The sequence below is a fragment of the Scylla paramamosain genome, chromosome 6, assembly GCF_035594125.1.
Source record: "Scylla paramamosain isolate STU-SP2022 chromosome 6, ASM3559412v1, whole genome shotgun sequence".
In the NCBI taxonomy this organism is placed as follows: Eukaryota; Metazoa; Arthropoda; class Malacostraca; order Decapoda; family Portunidae; genus Scylla; species Scylla paramamosain.
Genome location: NC_087156.1, coordinates 28,686,997 through 28,710,322, shown reverse-complemented (window position 1 = coordinate 28,710,322; position 23,326 = coordinate 28,686,997). Strand labels below are relative to the sequence as shown.

Here is a 23,326-nt window from a genome sequence, read left to right as displayed (position 1 = left end):
AGTGTTTGATTATATAATGAACTGACTCATATAATTAATGTATCATACTACTACTACTACTACTACTACTACCACTACTACTACTACTACTACTACTACTACTACTACTACTACTACTACTACTACTACTACTACTACTACTACTGATAATATTATGAAGAAGAATCCCACTCATAGTAAAAATAATGTTTCTTCTTCACCCAAAATTCAGTAAAAAAAAAAAAAAGCAATTTTCACTCAATCGTTGCAGGAAAGATAAAAGGAATTTCTTTTCCCTCCTTTGATTTGCTGCAGCCTGTGTCAGGGAGGGAGAGGGAGAAGGGAGGGAAGGAGGTAGAATAGGAAAAAAGAATGGAGGGAGAAGTGAGGAGAAAGATGGCATAAACTAAGAAAGATAGATGGATAGATAGATAGATAGTTAGGTAGATAGATAGATAGATAGATAGATAGATAGATAGATAGAGAGAGAGAGAGAGAGAGAGAGAGAGAGAGAGAGAGAGAGAGAGAGAGAGAGAGAGAGAGAGAGAGAGAGAGATAATTTAATAGAATTACCTGACGACCTGTGAAGTCAAATGAAGGACGGAGAGGGAAATGAAAGAGAGGACAAGACAAGGAAGAGAGAGGGAGAGGCGAAAGTTGAAGGAGCCGAAGTGAATGAAGTGTAGACAACAAGCCCTCAAGAGCAATGCATTCACACCGTCCTCCTCATCCCTTCACCTCCTCTCGGCCTCCACTCCACGTCTCATTTCCATTTTCCACTCTCACTCGTGCCTCTCTCTCTCTCTCTCTCTCTCTCTCTCTCTCTCTCTCTCTCTCTCTCTCTCTCTCTCTCTCTCTCTCTCTCTCTCTCTCTCTCTCTTAGTCGTTATAAACCGATATCTATAAACTTGAGCATATTGACACTAGCATGAAAATCTCCTCTCTCTCTCTCTCTCTCTCTCTCTCTCTCTCTCTCTCTCTCTCTCTCTCTCTCTCTCTCTCTCTCTCTCTCTACAAAAGTACTTTTTCATAAATTTTTAAGCCTATTTTTGCGCTGGTGGATCATCTGAAATTTCTGACATCACCTTCAGAAAAAAATAACAAAACTTTTGGGCCTTCGTAAGTCTGCGGGGAAGATAAGAGCTGTAGTACTGGGAGACGCAGCGGAGAAAGAAGGGGAAAGGACTGGAATGGAAGGGAAGGGAAGGGAAGGTCTTAGCTCGTCTTTTACTAATGAGGAACACCTTCTTCTCTCACCCTCACCTAATCGGATTGGCGGCTGAGCTAAGTCTTAACCTTTTTATCGAATTATTGATTAGTTCCCCCCTTCCTTCCCTTAATACCCTGTTTTCGTCCTTTTTCCCCGTCTCGTCCCTCCTCTGCCTATCTCTGTAACCTCTGACATCTGTTGTGTAATAGTGATTCTTTAAAAGGACTCGTCTGCATCCTCCATCTTGTACTCTCTTCGTTAGTCAGGTGAAGAGTCAGTAGCTGCTAGTTATTGTACGTAGAAGGTATGTGTGTGGATTCATTAATGACGAGGTTGCTGTGATGGTTTGGGAAGCGAATGTGTTTGGGCACCCTTTTTTATCATAGTTTTTCATGTGTGTGTGTGTGTGTGTGTGTGTGTGTGTGTGTGTGTGTGTGTGTGTGTGTGTGTGTGTGTGTGTGTGTACGGCAGGAGTGGCGGTGAAGCGGAAAACCTTCATGATTTATTTCCTGTTAGACCGGACCTTGTTTTCCTCTGCCAAAGTTTGTTTTTCGCCTCATGCATTGAAAAACGGATTATAAAAAACGAAAAAAAAAAAAAAATGCTGAATTCGTTTAGTTCGCTGCGAATCTGAATATAGAACACAAAACATTGTCGTTCAGCTGTAACCTCGAAAAAAATCCATCGGTGAGAGAGAGAATAAAACAAAACAAAAAACAAATACAGGTGCAAAATACAAGGCGATTAATGTAAATGCAATGAGGTGTGAATGAGTCCACTGCTTCAGGAACACAGGAACACTGCCATGGGAGAGGAATTGGGACTATATCGGACACGTTTTGAGTTATGGAACGTAGGAGATCTGATTGCTTTACTTTTTGAGATATACAACATATGGACCAACCGAGCTTTCATTCCCTCAGTGTTGAAACATGACGTGTTGGGTTTGTTGGTTACAGATAGGACTGTCTAGAGAGTCTTGAGCTTGATCTTGAAGTATGGTAGCTTCTCCGTAACTCAGCGACCATATGACCTCGGTGTGGTGGTATAGATCAATAAATTTTGTTTCCCTTATGTTTTGACTCGTGGTTTTTCAGTGGGAGAGATTTTTTGCGTAATTCTATTGGCGATGACATAGATCAATAATTTTTCTGTTTTCCTAAAGGTCTGTGGTGTTGTGACTGGAGGCATGAAGGTGGAAGAGGAAGAGGAGGAGGAGGAGTAGGAGGAAGGGAGACGTGACGTGTGGTGGTAGTGTTGCTTCTAGGCATTGCACTCCTCACCACTTCCTTCCTTCTCTCCCTTGATCGAACACAACATACTCCCACAATGCTTAAGTGTCAAGAGAGAGCTAGATGAAGAACGTGGCTAATTGTATTAGTGTTTCATCAAGGCATTAAACTCCTCGCCACTTCCTTCCTTACTCTCAGCTGGCAGTAGTGCTTAGTTCAGACATTCAAATCCCCGCCACTTCCTTCTTTCTTCTGACCAGACACCACTTGCTCCAAGCTTCTATTATGACTAAGAATATTCCCTTCGCCCCGCTACGCTCCAGGAAGACACGGTCCTCCTCCAGCCTGTGGGGTGCTGAGCTGGGGCTTGGTGCAACACGCCTCACGTCATGTGATGTGATGAAGTGTGTGGTGCAATCGTGGTCACAAGATGAGTAACCTGCGCCTCTCACTTCCACCATGTTTTGTGTTTTTTTCCCCACACAGTATTAAGTCCTCTGATCAGCTGATATTTCCTTATGGTCACCTACACCCTCCTCTGATCAGGTGATAGTTCCCTCTCATCAGTTGTTACCTCCTTTGGATCAGCTGATATTCCCCTCTGATCAACCGATACTCCCCTCTCATCAGCTGACACTGTTACAAAACCCAAGCAGATTCTTAGCAGTGGAAGGGAGGGAAGAAGATTACTTGCCTTCTGACCACGAGTGTGCTTTTAGTTACCTGTCATTACCGTGCGCTGTATAAAGGTAATTCTTAAGGTGTATTAGAGAGCTGGGGCGGCTCATCCCTTCCTCCCTCCCAGCGCGTCGCCCTGCGTGGCAATACGAGGTTACACTTGTGAGGTTGAGAGTTTATCCTTGCGAGGAGGGAGGAAGTGTCGTGTCGTGGGTGAGTCTCCACTTTCTATCTGTTGTCTATTCCGAAAAAATAAAAGTTATCATTTTTTCCTCAAACCATCATGTCTGTCGGAAAGGGTCCAAATGCTTCTTATATCTTAACTCTGTATGACGTATCCTGTTAGTGGTATGTATTTACTTGATGATAATACTAATAATACTAATAATAATACTAATAATAATAATAATGCATAATGTTAACAATCACTGTATTCATGTAAAAAAGATATTATATGGCAAAGTCAGTCTGTCTTTTGTCTTATCTTATCCCTTCCAGCCTACGTTCATTTATTCAGTGATGCTTTCATTCCATTCGTGTGTCACTAGCACCTTACACACACACACACACACACACACACACACACACACACACACACACACACACACACACACACAACTGTCATTCCCCAGCACAGGCATGCATGTGTTGTAATTCCAGTTACCTCGCCTGTCAGTCCACTCACTTCAAAACGTTGATTCTGAGGTCTCAAGAAGAAGAAGAAGTAGAAGAAGAAGAAGGAGAAGAAGAAAAAGAAGAAAGAATAAGAAGAAAGAAAGAAAGAAAGAAAGAAAGAATTGATGATGTAGACTTTCAAAAAATCTTAACAAACTGAAAAAAAAGAGAAAGAAAAATAAAAGCAAATGAAACTGGAGGAGAAAGAGAAAGAGCTCGCAAAAAAAAGAAAAAAAAAGAAACAGGAAGAAAGGAAGAAACAAACAGAAAAGGCAATAACACTGAAAGAGAGTAAGAAAAACAAACTAGCAAACAAAACTCTCAAACTCAATTTTTCCTCGACCCTCCTCCCCTTCCCTCTTCCCTTCCCAACTCTCTTCCGCGATACAATTCCCGGCCCAGGCTCCTTCATTAGCCTGTCATCCCTCTCGTCCTCAGAATCACATCACCCTCTTCCAGTCTTCTTGTCTTTAATGAAATACCAAGGTTATTTCTCTCTTTCTCTCTCTCCCACAGTAAACGATGGCGTAATAACTTGATTTTATTTTTCTGCATTCCTGGCTCGTCTTTCTTAATTTATTTTTTTCTCATTAGGATTGTTTTTAAAAGCTAAAGTTTGTTGGGTTTTCATGGATGGTGTTTTTTATTATTATCAGTGGAGAATTATTGTTAAACTATTACAACAGGCATGAAAATAACTTTGAAAAAGCTAGCTACTTATTCTTAAAAAAACACAGATGTGATGTGTTGGGTTCTCATGAGTTTTTTTTTTCTACTGAAAGTGCAGAATAATTGTTAAACTATCGCTGGAAGCATGAAAACAACCTCCAAAATCTCCCAACTTATTTTCAAAAGCCTCAGATGTGATGAGTAAGGTTTTCATACTTCTTTATTTTCCTTATTGATAATGAAGAATTACAATTATCACTAGAACCATGAAAATGACCTTGAAAATCCTTCGCAACTTATTTTCTAAAGCAACAGATGTGATTAGTAAGGCTTTTGCGAGGGTTTTTCCTACTGATACTGCAAAATAATTGTTAAAGTATCACAAGAAGCATGAAAACAATATCCAAAACTCTCCCACCTTATTTCTAAAAGGCTAGAGATATGATTAGTAAGGTTTTCATGTGTGTTTTCTTTGTATTTTCTTACTGATAGTCAAGAATCATAATTGTTATCATTAGAAGCATGGAAACGACCTTGAAAATACGTGGGACTTTTCCCACTGGAGCCTCTTGAAAGTTGTCGAGATAAGACGCGAAAACGCTTGAGAATATGGACCTGCAACTCCCTTCCATCCTGCCAGCCTTCCTCTTTCTCTCGCTATTCTATTCCTATTTCTTATCCGCAAATCTTTCCCGTTTTCCCTTCCCCCTCCTTCCCCTTTCTGAAAAGTTTATGAACCTGCCAAAGTTGACCGCCTTTTTTTTTTTTCCTTTCCTTCCTCGACCTTCTCTTCCTCTCCACTTTCCCTTCCTTACCTTCCTCCCTGCCAGACGTGCTAAGGGCTATGCTGTGCCTCCTCTCCTTGCTCTCCCTCCTACTCCCTCTCACCCTCTCACTACTCATTGTCCCGCGAGACCTCACCTTTAAATCTCTTTTCATCCTGGGTCTGTCCATCACATACACTCCTTGTGCCTCCCTGAATTACGCACCTACCCTTTGCCTATCTTCTATCCTCCCCTTTATCCTTGATTCTTGGCCTTTCATCCCTCCCTCCAGTTTTTATCATCTCTTCTCCCTAAAATCTTCCTCCACCATCCACTGCCGTAATTCCATTCCTCCCTGCTGGCTCTTCTTTCAATCAATCCGTTCATTCTTTTCTTCATTCTTTCCTTCATTCTTCCTCATTCCTCCATCCGCGGCCTTCACCTGTGTTAAAGAGATGCATCTTTGGCACGCGCTCACACACACACACACACACACACACACACACACACACACACACACACACACACACACACACAGAAGGCACCAGGCAATTTATTCTTAAGCTTTGCGAAGAAGCCTGGACGTTTTAAAGTTAGGAAAAGAAGAGGGAGGAAAAACTACAGGAGAGGCGATCATAAAGTGAGAGAGAGAGAGAGAGAGAGAGAGAGAGAGAGAGAGAGAGAGAGAGAGAGAGAGAGAGAGAGAGAGAGAGAGAGAGAGAGAGAGAGAGAGAGAGAGAGAGAGAGAGAGAGAGAGAGAGAGAGAGAGAGAGAGAGAGAGAGAGAGAGAGAGAATGAGTGGGAAGAGTAAAGGGGGGAAAGAAAAAAAGAAAAGGTAAAGTGTGGGAGCTTATAAAGAAACTAGATAAAAAGATAAAAAGGAAAACAAATTATACATGAAGAGGGGGAGGAGGAGGAGGAGGAGAAGAAAAAGAAGAAGAAAAAGAAAAAGAAAAGAAGAAGAAGAAAAAGAAGAAGAAGAAGAAAGAAATTCACATCGGATATACTTATTATTATTACGAGAAAAGGAAAAAAAAAATGTAAACTGGATGTAATTTAGAAGAAGAAATAGAAAAAAAGAAAAGACAAAATTGGAACTGTAATTGATTAAGACAACAATTCTAATCTCTTACATTTTTAGGTCACTTTTCATTTTCCACATCTCACTTTCATCCTTCAATCCATATTTCACTTCCGGCAATCACTCCATTCCTTATTTCAAATTTTCACAACATCTCGTAAACTTCCATCTTTTATTCCAAATCTCACTTCTACTTTGCATCCATACACCTTACTTTCACTCCTCATTGCTCACTTTCCTTTTCATCCATCTTACGTCTCAAATTCATTCATTCCCTCTGTCATTTTCACCATTCCACGTCCTTTTCCTTCTCCTATCCACCTTGTCTCGTAAGAAAGTGTTTGCTTCTCACATTCACAACACCCAAGGAGATGAAGGTGAGGCTGGTGGTGTATTGGTGTAGTGGTGGTGTATGTGTCTTAATTCCCCTCTGTCTGTCATCTTTAGGTTCATATTTTTCTCCTATATTCTCGTTTTTTAACTGATTTTTCTTTCCCACTGCTTCCACCATCAGTACAACCACCACCATCACTAATATCACCACCAATATCAGTGCCACCAGCATCTCCATCACTTCCTCCACCACCTCAGCCACTACTACTACCACCACCACCACTCGACCATTATTGCGTGCTTCACATTCCCTTTTTTTCCATAAGACTAGCGTGACCCAAGGCTATTCTACAAGACTGTATAAGGGAGAGGATGAAAAAAAAAAGGATGACTGATGTTAGTGAGAAAAATTGTATATAGATAACTTGTGAAGATTTAGTTAAGTAAAGTATTTTTTTTTTATTTATGCTTCTTATCCTCAAACACATTTTTCTCTCATCAGGGTTATTTTCAAAGGCCACAGGGATGATAATTTGCGTTGTTATGAGTATTTTTTTTCCCCTTTGATGGTACGCTATCCTTGTTAAACCATTGCTGGAATCGTGAAAATACCTTTGAAAACTGTAATGACTCCCGCTAGACCTGAAAGAATTCGAGGTCAGGTAAAGATTTATGAATACCAACCTATATTTTCTATTGAAGGGATGCCAGTCAATGGAAGGAGGGGAAATGAAAATGGAAAATAGAGACAGGGATTACAAAGAGATACATAAGACCTGTTTGTTTGTTTGCCTGTTTGTCTCTGTCCATCTGTTATAAGACCTGTTTGTTTGTCTGTTTGCCTGTCTCTGTCTATCTGTTTGTCTGTCTGTCTCACTACCATATTTCCCCTTTTCTGTTTTGTCTCCTCGAAATGAAAGTAGATAAATAATGGAGACTTTTGTCTGTATATCTGTCTGTCTGTTCGTCTTTCTTGTCTGTCTGCCTGCATTTTTGTAAATCTCTCTCGTCTGTTTTGTATCGATGTCGTTTTTTCTTGTCTATCTATCTATCTATCAGTCTTTTTTATGTTTGTCTGTTTTATCTGCGTTTATTTCATTCGTTTGCTTGTTTGTCAATCGCATGTCTGTCTGTTTGTCTCCCTTGCACAGCTTTCTATTACTTATCTTTTTATCAACTTGTGAATTACTAGCACAACACACACACACACACACACACACACACACACACACGCACTCTCTCTCTCTCCCTCTCTCTCTCTCTCTCTCTCTGAAGGGCGGACTAATATAAGTGACCCTGCTTGGGAGAGTTTTCCTAACCTGCTGTAAGATTTATGAAGCCAGGAAGGTATGAAAATACAGGGAGGAAATTACCTTTAAAGTATTACCTTATTCCGGACCTATGCCAGAGGGAGGAGGAGGAGGAGGAGGAGGACGAGGAGGAGAAGGAGGAGGAGGAGGAGGAGAAGTGGGGGAAGTGGGAAAAGAGAGAAAAAGGGCATGTCTCTCTCTCTCTCTCTCTCTCTCTCTCTCTCTCTCTCTCTCTCTCTCTCTCTCTCTCTCTCTCTCTCTCTCTCTCTCTCTCTCTCTCTCTCTTATTACCTTAGCAATACTTCCAATTAGAGAGAGAGAGAGAGAGAGAGAGAGAGAGAGAGAGAGAGAGAGAGAGAGAGAGAGAGAGAGAGAGCCTCCTCAAGATGCTACTTTCCTCCAATTCTCTATTTTATTGCACTTTTCCATCCTATTTTATTTTCCCTTCTTTGATATTGCCAGTCTTATTCGTGTTCTTTTTCCAGATGCCTTTCTGTTTTTCATTTATTTTATAGTCTTACGTGAATTTTCGAGTGGCCTAAACTCTCTCTCTCTCTCTCTCTCTCTCTCTCTCTCTCTCACTTTTTCTCACCATTAGTGTCTCCTTTTGTCCTGCATCCTTCTCCTTTTTCTCCTCCTCCTCCTCCTCCTCCTCCTCCTCCTCCTCCTCCTCCTCCTCCTCCTCCTCCTCCTCCTAGTCTCCTTTGCAAATAACTTTTATGAAACATAGGAGGAGGAGGACAATGGGGGGGGGAGGAGGAGGAAAAGGAGGGGGAGGGGATAGAGGAGGAGAAGAAGTAAGAGGGGAGAAAGAGGACGCAGAAGGCACAAGGAACAGTCGTCTCCGTAACATGTTTATGCAGATCTGGTCAGCAACCTTCCCCCTTGCGCTCCTTGTCACCACTGAACGCAGGAGGAGAGAGACACGGACTTGGGAGGAAGAAGAAGAAGAAGAGGAGAGGAGGTAAGAAGAAGAGGGAACACTGAGGTGGCCTTTGAGGAAGCTGTTGGTAAGATATGAGGGATAAAAGGAAGGTTGGATGGGCGTCAGAGATGAGGTAAGGTTGGATGAGGTCGTGAGGAAGGGAAATGGGAAAGGAAGGTAGGTTGGAGGAGTGTTGAAGGAAGGTTGGGTACTGGATGTCGGAGGTAAGGTAAGGAAGGAAGGAAGGAAGGAAGGAAGGAAGGAAGGAAGGAAAGAGGGAAGGACGGAGGGGTGTCGGGTAAGGGTCAGGAAGGTATAACTCGATGTAGAAGTGACGGTGAAGGGCGGGCAAGAGAGCGGAAGGGTTTGGTTAAGCGTGAAGGAGTAGCTTATTACGGGACGAGGAGAGAGAGAGAGAGAGAGAGAGAGAGAGAGAGAGAGAGAGAGAGAGAGAGAGAGAGAGAGAGAGAGAGAGAGACTTTTTCTGTGGGCTTTTCTTTCTTTTGTGTTGCCCTTGGCCAGAACCCCTCTTACATAAACAAGGAAAAAGACAAACGTATATACAGACAAACAGGCAAACAGTAACTATGGTTTGGTTTAGGACTCTTCATCTTAACAGACTGCTACCTTCAATGGATCTTTTCTTATCCATTTTGTTGCCACTAGCAAGAGCTCCTCTTAAATAAAAATAAAAAAAAAGATAGGCAGAGACAGATACAGAAAGAAAAGATAGTCAATACCTCTCCAAATACAAGTCTGTAGTCGGAGTGGCTATATGGGAAACTACTTGTCTCACGGCCTAAAGGTTACAGGTTCGATTCTGCCTTCTACTAGACTCCCACAGCAGAAGCTTTTATATCTAAAAAAAAAAAAAAAAAACATCATTACCGCACTTACTTGTACACATGTCCCTGCGTGTCCCGACATATTCCCTGCATGTCCCTGGGTGCTCCTACGCCTTCCTTGCACAGGTAACAAAGTCCACCTCCACATTGACCTCAGCGAAGGAGTCGACATTCACTCCTTCACTGACATAGGATTCAGATGACCTCCTTCCGCCTCCTGCTGCCTCTTGATGCCTTCTGTCCTGCGGTTCTGAAGGATCTCCGAGTTACGTCCCCAGCACCGCCCTTGGAAAGAAATCTTGAAGGTGATGAGATGTACGTCGACCACGCCACCAGTTGCAGAGCGGGAAGACTGGAAATGGGGAGTAAGTAGGAACTGTGATCTGGTTTGGTAAGGACAGAATGACGTGACGAGACAGGGAAGGGGAATGTCTAGGGCGGGAAGACAGGGAAAACGGAATAAATATGCAGTGCGATCTTGAAAGATGGAAGAGCGGGAAGAATAAGAAAAAATGGAAGGCTGAAAGGCTAAAGGTGTGAAAGTCCCAAAGGCGGGAAGACCAAAGTGAATATGCGGGATGGGACAGCGAGAGGGAGTCATCAGGAGGTGGGAAGACCAGACCAGACCAGTGTGTTGAAAGGACCACAGGCGGGAAGAATCAAGAGGTGGAAATAGCCTGTGATAGAGTGGATCAGGGGAACGAGAGGAGCCTGGATGGGAAACTTAAAGAGGCGGGAAGAGTGTTGAGCAGGAAGATTCAGATGGTTGAAGATCTTGGCATCAGTAAAATCTTTGGGCGGGAGGATTTTGAGAATGGATCTTGAGACTAGAAGATCCTTGGGCGGGAAGATCTTCGGTAAAAAGATCAGAATGAGGAAAAATTTTGAGTTGGGAAGATACTTCTGGGGAAATATTTGGTATGGGAAGATTCAGGAACGGGAAGATTTTGAGGTTAGAAGATTTTGGAACAGGAAGATGCTTGGACGGGAAGAATCTGGGCAAAATTTTATACGATAAGGTATTAGGGAAGAAAATATTTATGTGGGAAGACTTGAAGACGAGAAGACATTCAGACCGTAAAGTTTTTCTGACCAGGAAGATTTTGAGCGTAAAGATACATGGGCGGGAAGATCCTTGGGCGAGAAGTAGATGTAGAAATTCCTTTGTGAAATGGAAAGGTTGGTATACCTAGCAGTGATGAGATATTTTTAAAGCAATGCCGTGAGAATATGGTGCGTATCGTTATGCTAATCACTTATGCTTTAATAAATAGTGCTGAAATATACTCCTGAACCTTTGGGGAGAGTTATTTCAAAATTCCTCGTTTTATATATGTCTAAATATTTGGTGTTTACAGATTTCGATTATTTCTTTATTCTTTCTTTCTTTATTTATTTATTTACTTTGGGTTCTGAAAGGCTAATATTTATTGGGTATTTATAATCTATCTATCTTTCTATTTGTTTTTGTCTGTCTGTTTCTTTTAATTTTATCTATCTGGCTGTCAGTCCATCTCTACGTGTGTGTGTGTGTGTGTGTGTGTGTGTGTGTGTGTGTGTGTGTGTGTGTGTGTATGTGTGTGTGTGTGTGCGCGTATGCGCTTATCTGTCTCAGTTTATTTCGCATATATGTCTGCCCGTCTGTTTATTTATTTATGGGGCGTGTGCTGCTTCTATAAACATTTCAGAAAGGTTCACTGCTCGCTCGTGGTCATTCCTAAGGGACTTAACCCGACCTGATTTCATAAGCGCACTTTTAAGAGGCGCCCCAGCCTGTACGAGGAATAACGAGCATTGCAGGGCGTGAGCCATGATACTAAAGAAATTAGTGAGGTTGTGGATCACAACCCTGTTGCTTGTTAGATAGATAAATAGACAGATAGAGAAATAGATGGAAAAATAGGTAGACCGATAAATAGACTAATATATATATATATATATATATATATATATATATATATATATATATATATATATATATATATATATATATATATATATATATATATATATATGAGAGAGAGAGAGAGAGAGAGAGAGAGAGAGAGAGAGAGAGAGAGAGAGAGAGAGAGAGAGAGAGAGATGGTCACTTGCACAATTAGGCAAAAAGAAAAAAAAAGATAGTATCTTTCTGCAGCTTCCCTTACGTATTTATTTTTTTTTTTATACAACACTGCTCACGGGGAAAGTAGGTATAGCTCCTCTTCAGACTAACTGGCATCTCAGTAGGGGCTTTTTTTCTTCTTCCTTTTTGTTGTCCCTCTTACATAAGAAAAGAAAAATTAAGCAAGGAAGCGCGTCTCAAACACCAAGAAACGAACCATCACCTCTCTGTTCCGCACCCAGCAACACTTAATACTTCCATCTCCCTCCCTCCCTCTCTCACGTGGCGCCGCTGCTCACTGCCTGGCTTTTCTTTGCTGCGGCTCAGTCTTTGTTCTCTCGCCTGTTATCGACACAGAGGATTGATTTTACTTCAGGGAAACTCCTCTCTTTTTTCCTCATGAATTTTATACAGTCTTTAGTCCAATCCTGTCCTGCTCTTTTTCCATGCTCTCTAATGGGTGAAACAGTCTGCTTCTTTACCTTCGTGTGTGTGTGTGTGTTTATCTGTCTCAATTTATTTCGCATATATGTCTGCCTTTCTATTTGTTTACGTCTCTATTTATTTGACTATAGCCGTCCATCTCTTTCAATTTATCTATCTATCTGTCTATCTCCTCTGATCTATCAGAGTGCGAGAGCCATGCTTTTAGTTCGGCACTTCCCTCAAGTCTGTGGTCAAAGGCGGGTCTGATGCAGCTGTCGGTGGCGGGAACAGCGGCTTCCCTCGTCACCACTCCAGCTGGCCAGCCTTAGCCCACCAGCTGGAGCTTCGCACACTGTGTTTAGTGTTCGCCCGCACGCCAGCCCCGCCCCTCTTCCTGCTTCTCGATGCATAAACCTCCCCGACCACTGACCTTGCGATGTAGTGCAGCTTTGGGTTACAGTAATGACATTTGATCTTGAATCTGGTGAATGGTGTTAGATTATAAATATTAGTCTTTCAGAACGCAGTGGAGATTTAACAGCCCAACAGAGGATCTAATATACAGACAGGGAATCTGGAAAAAGGAGATAAAAAACTATAAGAAAATTTCTAACAATCACACGCCAACACCTTTGGAATTATGATATATGTAGGAGAGAAAATTTACTTATCCGGCATACTCGTATAGTCTTCTAATAATTTTTATTTCTGTCCTCCTGATCTCTGTACTTGTGGTAATCTATCTTCAGCTTTGGATCACGGTAACACTTCATAGAGGGTGGTGATTGCGATGAATGCGTGAATCAATGACAAGTTATTTACAACACAATTCAAAGGGAGCTTACACATATCGATCCTATAAAGCCAGATATACGTAGCCTTAAAACTCTAATAGAAGTGTTGGATCTTGCAAGAATTCCTCTCAAGACACGCCAACAAGTCCCATCATCCTTCAAGACACCGGGGAGGGAAGGCAGACTGGCGCAGCGAAAGGCAAGATGGATGGGACGGACTTCTGGTAACACTGTCACGTTAAGTAAGAGCCGAGGTGAGACTGACGCTCCCACTTAGGCTCCTTTGTCCCTCCTGAGTCTATCTTCACTCAACGTCGCGTCCCTTAGGTGCAGTTTGGCGGCTCGTGAATGAAAATTTAATACTTCCCGATAAATATTGTGCCTTGTTATGTGGCGGCAACACGTCGCTCGTCAATAATGCAATTAAGACCGTCGGTGGGAGGGAAGGAAGCCTTAGAGAGAGGGGGAAAGGGAGGGAGGAAGGAAGGGGAGGGAGGGATGGAGGGAGAGAGGGAGGGACACCAGAAATCTCGCAGACAAGTTGCCATCATCTGCATTTTCCTGTTAATTTTTCTGACTCAAGGAGACACTCTTTTGTCTGAGCACAATGCACAACATCGCCCCCTCCATTGCACTCTGCACTCTCATCCAGCAACGCCTTTGTCAGCAGTGCAGAGTGGTGCCGTCCTGCGCAGGTTAGCCGTGGGTGGCCATTGTGTTGCGGCCTCCCTCTTGACCTCATAACCCGATGAAGGATTGGTGTTGTTTCTTTATCTTTCTCGTGTTTGTGTTATGATTTAATGAATGGCTGAGCGGTGTGTGTTGCAGAGGGATGGTGTTTGTAGTGATTGTGGTAGTAGCGGCTCTAACAGCTCGTTCAGTTATGGTCAGAAGTAGTGTAAACTTCACTTGTACTGCGTCTTCTTTCAGTCTTGAGTCCCTTGCTGTCCTAACAGTCTGTCAGTTTTGTAAGAAGTCTACCAGCAGATCAGACGTCTTATAAAATATGATACAAAAATTAAAGGAAAAGACTGTGGACACACGGAGTAAAACATGGATCTTTACAGAATGAAAAGAAAAAAAGAAAAAAATATATTGCTCCATAATTTTGTGCGCACGACTTCAATTGTTATTATAATGATAACTTGCCACAAAAACAAGTGATGTTCCATACATAACACACTCAGACCAACACAGCATCACTTCCTAAAACCACAGAACCAGTGTGAAATATCAAGATGTCTCAGACTGGCTATTTTTTTTTCTCGGCTTTCTTATCTCTGTTTTGTTTCTTGAGAGCGGCACTTGAACTGACTTTTTAGTCAAATTTTTTTTTTCTTTTTTTTTGGCCCTTATCCGATCTCCCTGATGCTTGAAAAAGCTATGTGTGTTAGTTTAGATCAGCTGAGTGATACAAGGACACATGAAACATTTTGCGGCGTTCGTGCTGGGGGGAAAAGCAAGCAAGCACACGAGTTTTCGCGCCTGCACGGAACAGGAAGTTGCCTCGGGGTATGTGGCAGCTGAAAGGGGAGGATTGCGCCGCTGGTAACCTGATCTTCGCTTTCCTCCGTGCACGTGCCTCGCCTTCAGAGCCTGGCGGCTTTTCGGCTAGGCTAGGCACCCACCTGAGGGCGAAGGCAAGGCACACACTTCCAACTTTTTTCATGAAACTACCAAGGCTCAGAGTTATATCCAAGACGCGGATACGAGGATGGAAAAGAAAAGAGATAAGAAAAAGAGGGGGAGCTCCCGCCACGTAGCGAGGTTTTGTCTGTGGTCAAGAGGCGTCATCAGGCAGCTCGTCTCTCGGGGATTGTTTTTTAGTCTCAATTCCCGCGGCGGCCATTGACAGTCCTGAGTCTTGCGTCCACCGCCATACCACCACGCCATCACCACAGTCTGGAGGCGAAGGAAAGAAAGTTTGTCTTGTTCTTTTGGAACTTAAAACTCATAAATGCGTCAGGGAATATGGTAAAGGAAATAGGGAAATAAAAAAAGGAAGATGGGAAAATAAAGAAAAACAAGAAAATAGGAAAATTAGCAAAATTTATGGGACGCCGAACGTCAAGAAAAGGGCTAATGCCGTTCATAAAAGAAGAAGCGAGTAAAAGATCTGAGATAAAAACCTGAAGTAGATTTTTGAGATGCATTGATACTCCCCACTTGAAGCAGTTTGTCGTAGGCGGGAAGTACAAAAAAAAAAAAAAAGGGTATCCAAGGACGTTTTTTTTTTTATGAATCTAGTGATAGTCAAACATGAATTACGTATTGTCAGTGCAAGAAAAACACCTTCATACCCACAACAATCATCTCTTCCCTTAAAAATAGTAATTATGAGAGAAGAGCGTTATAGGAAGACTTGGGTATCCTCATAGAATTACCGATGAGTCTCTCCCGTGCATAAGAACACAAAAACATCAGAAAATCAGGGAAACTGCAAGAAGTCCTCTGTCCTACACGTGGCAGTTCTTGGATGTATCTAAGGTGTAGTTTTGGTCACATTTGTTGGGCGTGACATGCATTCAGCTTTCCCTCTGCCTGTTGCCTTCCATCATCCCTAGCTGGAAAGTTTTGGGTGGGCTCGATTAATTGGACATTTTACGCGTGGAAAGCAGCAGAAGGCGCCGATAATACGAGACTGCACGCGAAATTTTTGAGCGAAAGAGCAGTGTAGCGTCTCGTGTAATTTTTTTTAAATTTTTTATTCTTATTTATTTTTTTCATTTGGATGTTTGTCTTGTGCTGGTTAGTATTCAAAGGAGGGGTTCAGAAAAGGTAATTTTAATTTCATTCTTATTTCTTCTTTTGGTACTCTTCTTCCCGTCTTTTTTTCCTTTCTTCTCTCGGTATGTTCTTCCTTATTTTCTTCTTTCTTTACTGGTCTCTCCCTCATTGCCGTTGCTGCTGTTCTCGTTCTACTGTTATTCTGTTGATCTCTCTCTCTCTCTCTCTCTCTCTCTCTCTCTCTCTCTCTCTCTCTCTCTCTCTCTCTCTCTCTCTCCCCCAATCATCACCACATCATCCTCCAGCTCACCACTCATTCCCTCACTCATTCCTTCACTAACCGTCCCATCACCATCATCCTCACAATCACCAGCCCATCCTCTCATTATCCTTTACCTTTCCTCAACATTACTCACCATTACCACTACCCCTCTCACGTTCCCTCGCCATCCCTTCACCACCTCTCCTTTCGACCTGCCCCCGCACCCTCCGTCCCTCACTGGCTCGGCCCCTCCCCTCGGCCCGCCATGTATCCTCACTGACACTAAGAGGCTTGTTGACTTCCCTTCACAGCCTCTGTTGGCGTCGCCCGGAGAAAATAGAGGAGAAGGTTTCAGTGCCTTTTGGAGAGACTCGGATGCTTCATAAAACAAATAAAGGTAAGCAGTATTTCTGTGTTCGTCCTCCTTCGGGGTTTTGTGGGTGTTGGGTGGATGGATGAGGTGTGGTGGAGTTTGTGGTATGTGAAGTGGTTCTGTTTGGTTTGTTGTGATCTTGTGTTGTGTTCTGTTTTAAGTGTTGGTTAGGAGTGTTTAGTAAGAGGAGGTCAGGAATTTTTTTTTTTTTTTTTTTTATGTTTTGTAATAAGTGAAGGTCATAATTTTTGTTTGTTATATATGTTCTGTGCCAAATGACGACTAGAATTTTTCGTTTTAATATATTCTGTACTAAATGAGTGCCAGGATTTTTTGTTTTTATGGGTTCTGTGCTGATTGACGGTAGACTGAATGTTTAGCTTTTTGTATGTGCTGGACTAAATGAAGATCATAACTTTTTTTTTTTTTGTATTCTGTAATAAATGACAGTTAGGTGAATGTTTATTTTTATTTATTTACTTATTTATTTTTTGGTTAATGATGATCAGGAATGTTTACTTTCACAGGTGTGGCCTTTATGATTGGCTTTGTTATATTTTCATGTTGTTATGAGTCTTTTCCTTCTCTTTTTCCGTATTTAGTGATGGCCAAGGGCGTTTTTTTTTTTTATACATGTTTTTTGAGGTTTAATGTGCAATAATTTCGTGTTAGTATCAGGGATTCGTCTCCATTTTTCTGTCTTGAGTGATAAGCTGATTTTTATTTATTTTATTTTTTACGTGTGCTTATACCTCTATTTATAAGGTAACTTTGTGTATCTGTTTTGTTTTGTTTTTTCTTCTCGCTCTTCTCGGTATTGAACGGACGGCGAGGCAGCTTTTTCTTCTTTGTATCTTATGTAACTCCAAGCTTTACTAATCGTTACATTGTACTTTTTTCTTGAACATCGTAAATCGTATGTGCGTTGACAATCAAACAACATGCAACAGGAGGCTTGTCAAAAAAAAAAAAAGGTAAAAGAAAAACTAGTTAAATTGCCGTCTTGTCATCCCCCCCCCCCAAAAAAAAAGTGTTCATGATGCACCTCAATGTAGATCGATAACACTGCCCGCACGGTGTTCTCTCGATGATCAGTTGTTTCTCGACTTCACGTCTCAACCTGTCATCGGGCGAGGGCATCTAGCAGGCAGTGTTACCATGACTAAGCGTCCTCTGCTTTCACATTACTCTTCCTAGATAAGGTGACTGAGTATACATGTAAAAAAATTATAGAGGGTATTGATCATTCTCCTTGTGTTTAATTTCACTCATACAAACAGGCAGCGTGAACAGGAAGCAAAGGCTGCATTCAGATCAGGTCAAACACACGCCACTGATTTTAATGAGAACGTTTCGTTTTATGGGAGAGTAAACTTTGATATTTTAATGAATTTGCTAATTATTGCATGTTACAAATATCACAAAATAAATGAAAGAAAAAAATAGGACATAAAAAAGATAGAACTCTTTACTTTCTATTGTAATATGCGCTAAAACCTTACTATATTTTTTATTCGAATCATTGGAGTTTTCTGGATTAATGATGACGGCTGTAATATCCTTTGTTAGGCCTGTGCTTTGTAAGGCTTCATGCTGTCGCAACGACTACTTTCAAAGGCCACACAGACATTTAGTGAGCTTCTCATTGATTTCTTTTTCAATTGATGATGCGAGATCCTTGTTCAACTATCACTATAATCATGAAAAGTCGCTGAAAAGCTAATAACGAGTTGTTGATAAGAGGACAAAAGAAGAAAGGACGGAAAGAGAGAAAAAGTACCGAGAGACGAAAGGGGCAAAAAGAATTGGAAATGAAGGAAGAGATGAAGAAAAAGAAAGAAGGGAAAAATAATGAAGGAGGAAATTATTACAAAACTGTCATTAGAATCATAAAAATCCAATACCCTTTTTCCAGTTAGTGATGCAGAATCCTCATTAAACTATACTTTCATCATTAAAACCCATTGAAATTCCATTTTTGCAGAATTCTGATTAAAATATTGCAGAAATCATGAAAACAGCCTTGAAAACACCTTTTATTCAAATCATAACGGTGAATCTTTATCAAACTATCACTAAAATCACAAAACCCCCTTGAAATTCCTATTTTTCCAACTAATGAAGCAGAATCCTTACCAAAGAATTACTGGAATCATTATACTACCCTTGGAAACGCACAATGCGGACTAATACCCAACAAAATATACATAATCATAACTTCCGTGTAGTTCTAAAAATATGGCAATAAACAACAACTTCAACTAGAACCTCTTAAAAACACTCGAGGTTATTACGAGGTTATTACGCCGCGGCACTGGAGAAATACAAGCCTTCTTCCTCACGCTTACAATCGTCGAAAAGGAAGGAGGTCGGAATCTGTGCGTAGCGAGGTCTTGTACTAGGGAAGCCTGCTGGGGAAAGTGAACAAGACGAGAGTTATAGGTTGCTCCTCCTTTTGACATAACTTCTGCGCTTTCTTCCTGTAATGGCCGCAAGACACGGATCCCAAGAACCAGACTACGAGTATCTGTATGTGTTGTGTGTTGTCAGGAGACGAGGAAGAGAGAGAGAGAGAGAGAGAGAGAGAGAGAGAGAGAGAGAGAGAGAGAGAGAGAGAGAGAGAGAGAGAGAGAGAGAGAGATAATAGGTGAGGGGAAATGGAAGAAGGGAGGGAAGGAGGCAAGAAAGGAGATAGAACTAGGAAGAAAGGAAGGAAGGAAAAAAGAAAAGAAAAGAGGGAGGTAGTGAGGAAACAGACAAGGGAATGAAATAAGTAGAGGGGGATAGAAGATAAGGGGATATGAGGGAATGGAGAGATGAGGGAAGAGGGAGGTGAAAGAAGAGAGAGAGAGAGAGAGAGAGAGAGAGAGAGAGAGAGAGAGAGAGAGAGAGAGAGAGAGAGAGAGAGAGAGAGAGAGAGAGATAACGAGTAGATGGAAAAAGAATGGGTGAGTGAATTAATTAACTAATAGAAGAACGATGGAAAAAGAATGGGTGAGTGAATTAATTAACTAATAGAAGAACGAAGGAAAAAAAGTGATTTGAGGAACGGTTGACTTTTATACGATGGGGTACTTGTGTTGTCATGACACAAGACGTTGTCATCGACACGAGACGACATACGAGAAAGGAAGATATGACAAAAGAGAGAAAGAGAACAAAGAAAACAAAGAAAACAAAGTAGAAATGAGAGGAAGAAAGATAAAGAAAAAGAAAGTAAAAGGAAAGCAAGAAAGAAAAGAATAAGAAAAGCAAGAAAGAAAAGAATAAGGAAAAAAGAAAAAAAGGAGAAAGAAACTAACAGAAGAACGAACGAACGAAGGAAGGAACAAAGGATGAAGGAAAGAAGCAAGGAAACCACATCTCTCAAACCAAAACACGTTGTGATGCGAGGCTGGAAGGAGACCCTGGCGTTGGAGGTAAGTTAGTATAGAGAGTCAGAACAACACGCCTCAAGGGAAGGTCATGTCTCGTCCTCTGTTCTGGCAACCTGCGGCGCTTCACAAAGGGGAGCCTCGGGAGGGACGGGCGCACCTGTACCTGACACACAACACCTGCGGGGTTTTGTTAGATCTTCCTTCTTAACTTCCTCTCTCTTACTCTTTCCTCTCTCTCTCTCTCTGCTACAGGCCGTGGGAAAACAAGCACTGTCACCAAGTAGAAGTGTCAGTTGGAGGTTAATGTTGCATAGGATGTCTTCAGCCTCTCTCTCATCGCCCCAGTGTTACATGTCTTGTTATCTTCTGCCACTATTTTGACGCTATAGCTGCTCTTCTGATCTTGCTAACAGCATGCCTACACTCCTCCCGTGGCTTCGCTGCACAAGACTTTCTATTTTCTCTATTCTATCCACTTCTCTAATGCATAAGCTAAGAAGTGTTCTAAATCATTCATTCTCTTTTCTGGTAAACTCTGGAATCCCCTGCCTGCTTTTGTATTTCCTCGTTCCTATGACATGCACTCTTTCATCTCTTTCAAGACACTTACCGTCCAGTTTTTGACCATCATTTCTGATTCTATTTGGGGACTGACACCTCGGTGGGCCTTTTTTTCCTTTTGATTTTGGTGACTTGGCTTGTGCCCCTCCTACATAAAAAATGGAAGAGTAAAGCAACAACTCCCAGCCCTCCTGCAGGTGTGTGAATGATGGATACCCACACACCTGCCGCGGGACTGTTGCGTTAAGAAGTCATGGGCTGGACAGGATGGCGGGAAAGTGATTTGAGGAACGGTTGACTTTTATACGATGGGGGTACTTGTGTTGTCTTGACAAGTGGTGGTGATGGTGGTGACGGCGAGGAGGAGGAGGAGGAGGAGGAGGAGGAGGAGGAGGAGGAGGAGGAAAGAAAAGGAGCGGGAGAGGGAGGATCAAATGGAGGAGGAGGGTGAGGAGAAATACAAAGAAAAACAAACAATAGTATACATTGCTTGTTTGTCGTAAACTACACCGTCTAATGTGAACTAAGATATGTAGGAGGAGAAAAAGAAAGAGGAGGAGGAGGAAGATTGTGAAATGAAAAATCAATAAAAGCATTAAGCGATTGGTGATAACAGTCGTGGTGATGGAGGTGATGGTGACGATAGTGACGATGATAATTGACGATGGTCCTGCTAATAGTGATATCAGTGAATGTTGTCAATGATGATTATCGTGACGATGATGGCAATGAAAATGATGTTAATAATGATCATGCTAACTGTAATGAGGGAGGTGAGGATGATACTTGCGGCGATAGTAACGTTGATGATGATGATGATGATGATGATGATGATGATGATGATGATGATGATGATACTGGTGAGTGTGAAGACTAGAGATGATACCTACTACTAACAATGATGATGATGATAATAATAATAATAATAATAATAATAATAATAATAATAATAATAATAATAATAATAATAATAAAGATAATAATAACACTGGTAATGCTGTTTCAAGAGTTCATCGACCAGTATCCTCAACACACCACAAGAAAGATAAACACTCACAATCTTTCCTATATTAATAAAAATAATAAATAAATAAAATGATATCGCGCAAACATCATCCCTGAACCCTTGATTGCAAAATTTACTGGCAATGCATGGAATGGATGCTCAGGTATTTCAGATTAAACCAATTGATTTTTGTTCATTTTTTTTTTTTTACAGCGATGTTAATTTATCAGAAAAATATCATCAAAAGGTGAAATGAATGAAATGAAAATGAATAAATTACATGGAACAAGATGGAAATAAAATAATATAGGTATAAATAGATATAGAATTAGGAATACGAAGAGGTGAGGTAAAAAAAAAAGTAGTGAGAAAAACATCAGAATTAATATATTTTGAGATGCAATTATCCTAAGACTGAAAAGAGAGAGAGAGAGAGAGAGAGAGAGAGAGAGAGAGAGAGAGAGAGAGAGAGAGAGAGAGAGAGAGAGAGAGAGAGAGGTTTATTTCTTCCATGATTACCTAGTTACACAGCGTTAACTCTCTCTCTCTCTCTCTCTCTCTCTCTCTCTCTCTCTCTCTCTCTCTCTCTCTCTCTCTCTCTTTCTCTTTCTGGTGATATTATGAACCCGGAAATATTTTCGTAACCTTCCGAGTTTCGTGGAAAAAGGAGGAGGAGGAGGAGGAGGAGGAGGAGGGAGGGGTAGAAAGATGAGAATGGAAAACAGGAGGGTCATGAGGAAGAACAAGAGAGGGAGAAGGAAAATGAAGAAGCAGAAAAAAAGAGAGACAAAGGAGAAGCAGAAGAAAAAAAAAAGTAGAGAAAGAGTCAGGAAAAATGGAGGAAGGAGAGAAGCAGGCGGAGGAGGAGGAAGAAGAGGAGGAGGAGAAGGAGGAGGATGAGGAGCAGGATGAGGAAGAGGAGAAGGAGAAGGAGGAGGAGGAGGAGGAAGAGGATTCAAGTCATGGGTGGAAGTTGTAACCAGGAGCAGGAAGCGATTTCGGGAAAGGAAGAGACAGCGGTGGAAAAAAAAAAAAAAAGTCAATTTGGTGATAGATGTGAGGCGAGCATTGCGCAGTGAGTTGGAAGGTGTAAAAGAGAGAGAGAGAGAGAGAGAGAGAGAGAGAGAGAGAGAGAGAGAGAGAGAGAGAGAGAGAGAGAGAGAGAGAGAGTTTTAGATATCTCATTTAAGTACACACACACAAGATTAGAATTAGGGAAGCAGATAACATACTAAATTCTCTCTCTCTCTCTCTCTCTCTCTCTCTCTCTCTCTCTCTCTCTCTCTCTCTCTCTCTCTCTCTCTCTCTCTCTCTCTCTCACACACACATCCGCTTTCCCCGATCACCCACAGCAACAATAACAAAGCCCAACCGCTAACAAGGCAGTAACACTCACACACACACACACACACACACACACACACACACACACATTTATATCACCACAACATTTTACACGCTTCCAGGAGAGGATGAGCGTGGCGTGAACTCCAACAGCTTCCCCGGACAACAACATCCACCCTGGTGTTTTAATGCTGTGTTAGGCGCGGCGACAGGTGTGATGCCATTACCTGGACACAAATGATTAGGGATGAAAAAAAGAAAAATGATATTAATACATTGGTTAGATTACAGAGTGGTGATCAGAGTGGTGGCTCGCTGGCTGGCTGGCGGGATGGACTCGTGTGTGCGTGCACCTGTCAGCGAAATATTGTTATAAATGGCAGAGAGTTAATGAATCTTTACTCTTGTGATCTGGGGCCTAATGATGTGTCTCGCTTTTTTTTTTTTTTTTTTTAGAGAGAGAGAGAGAGAGAGAGAGAGAGAGAGAGAGAGAGAGAGAGAGAGAGAGAGAGAGAGAGACGAAGAAGAAGAAATGTATATCAACTTACTACTTCCACTACTGTTTGCTGTTGCTGTAGTGTTGGTGATAGTGATGCTGATGATGCTAATGGCGGTGGTGATGGTACTGCTTGTGGTGGTGGCGGCTGAGAA

At 41.7% G+C, this 23,326-nt stretch overlaps 1 protein-coding gene across 2 annotated transcripts in view; it reads left to right on the top strand.

Moving 5' to 3' along the window:
• The first annotated feature begins 16,296 nt into the window (after positions 1 to 16,296).
• Positions 16,297 to 23,326, top strand: part of LOC135101574 (uncharacterized) — a 142,956-nt gene continuing 135,926 nt past the window's right edge. Inside the window, exon 1 of one of the 2 annotated variants that reach the window (XR_010269309.1) lies at positions 16,297 to 16,411. Coding sequence is in view for 1 of the 2 variants with exons in the window: in XM_064005699.1 (XP_063861769.1) it covers positions 16,390 to 16,411 (22 nt within the window). In the remaining variant the exon portion in view is untranslated. The remainder of the gene's footprint in view (positions 16,412 to 23,326) is intronic. The other variant, XM_064005699.1, reaches the window with a different exon arrangement.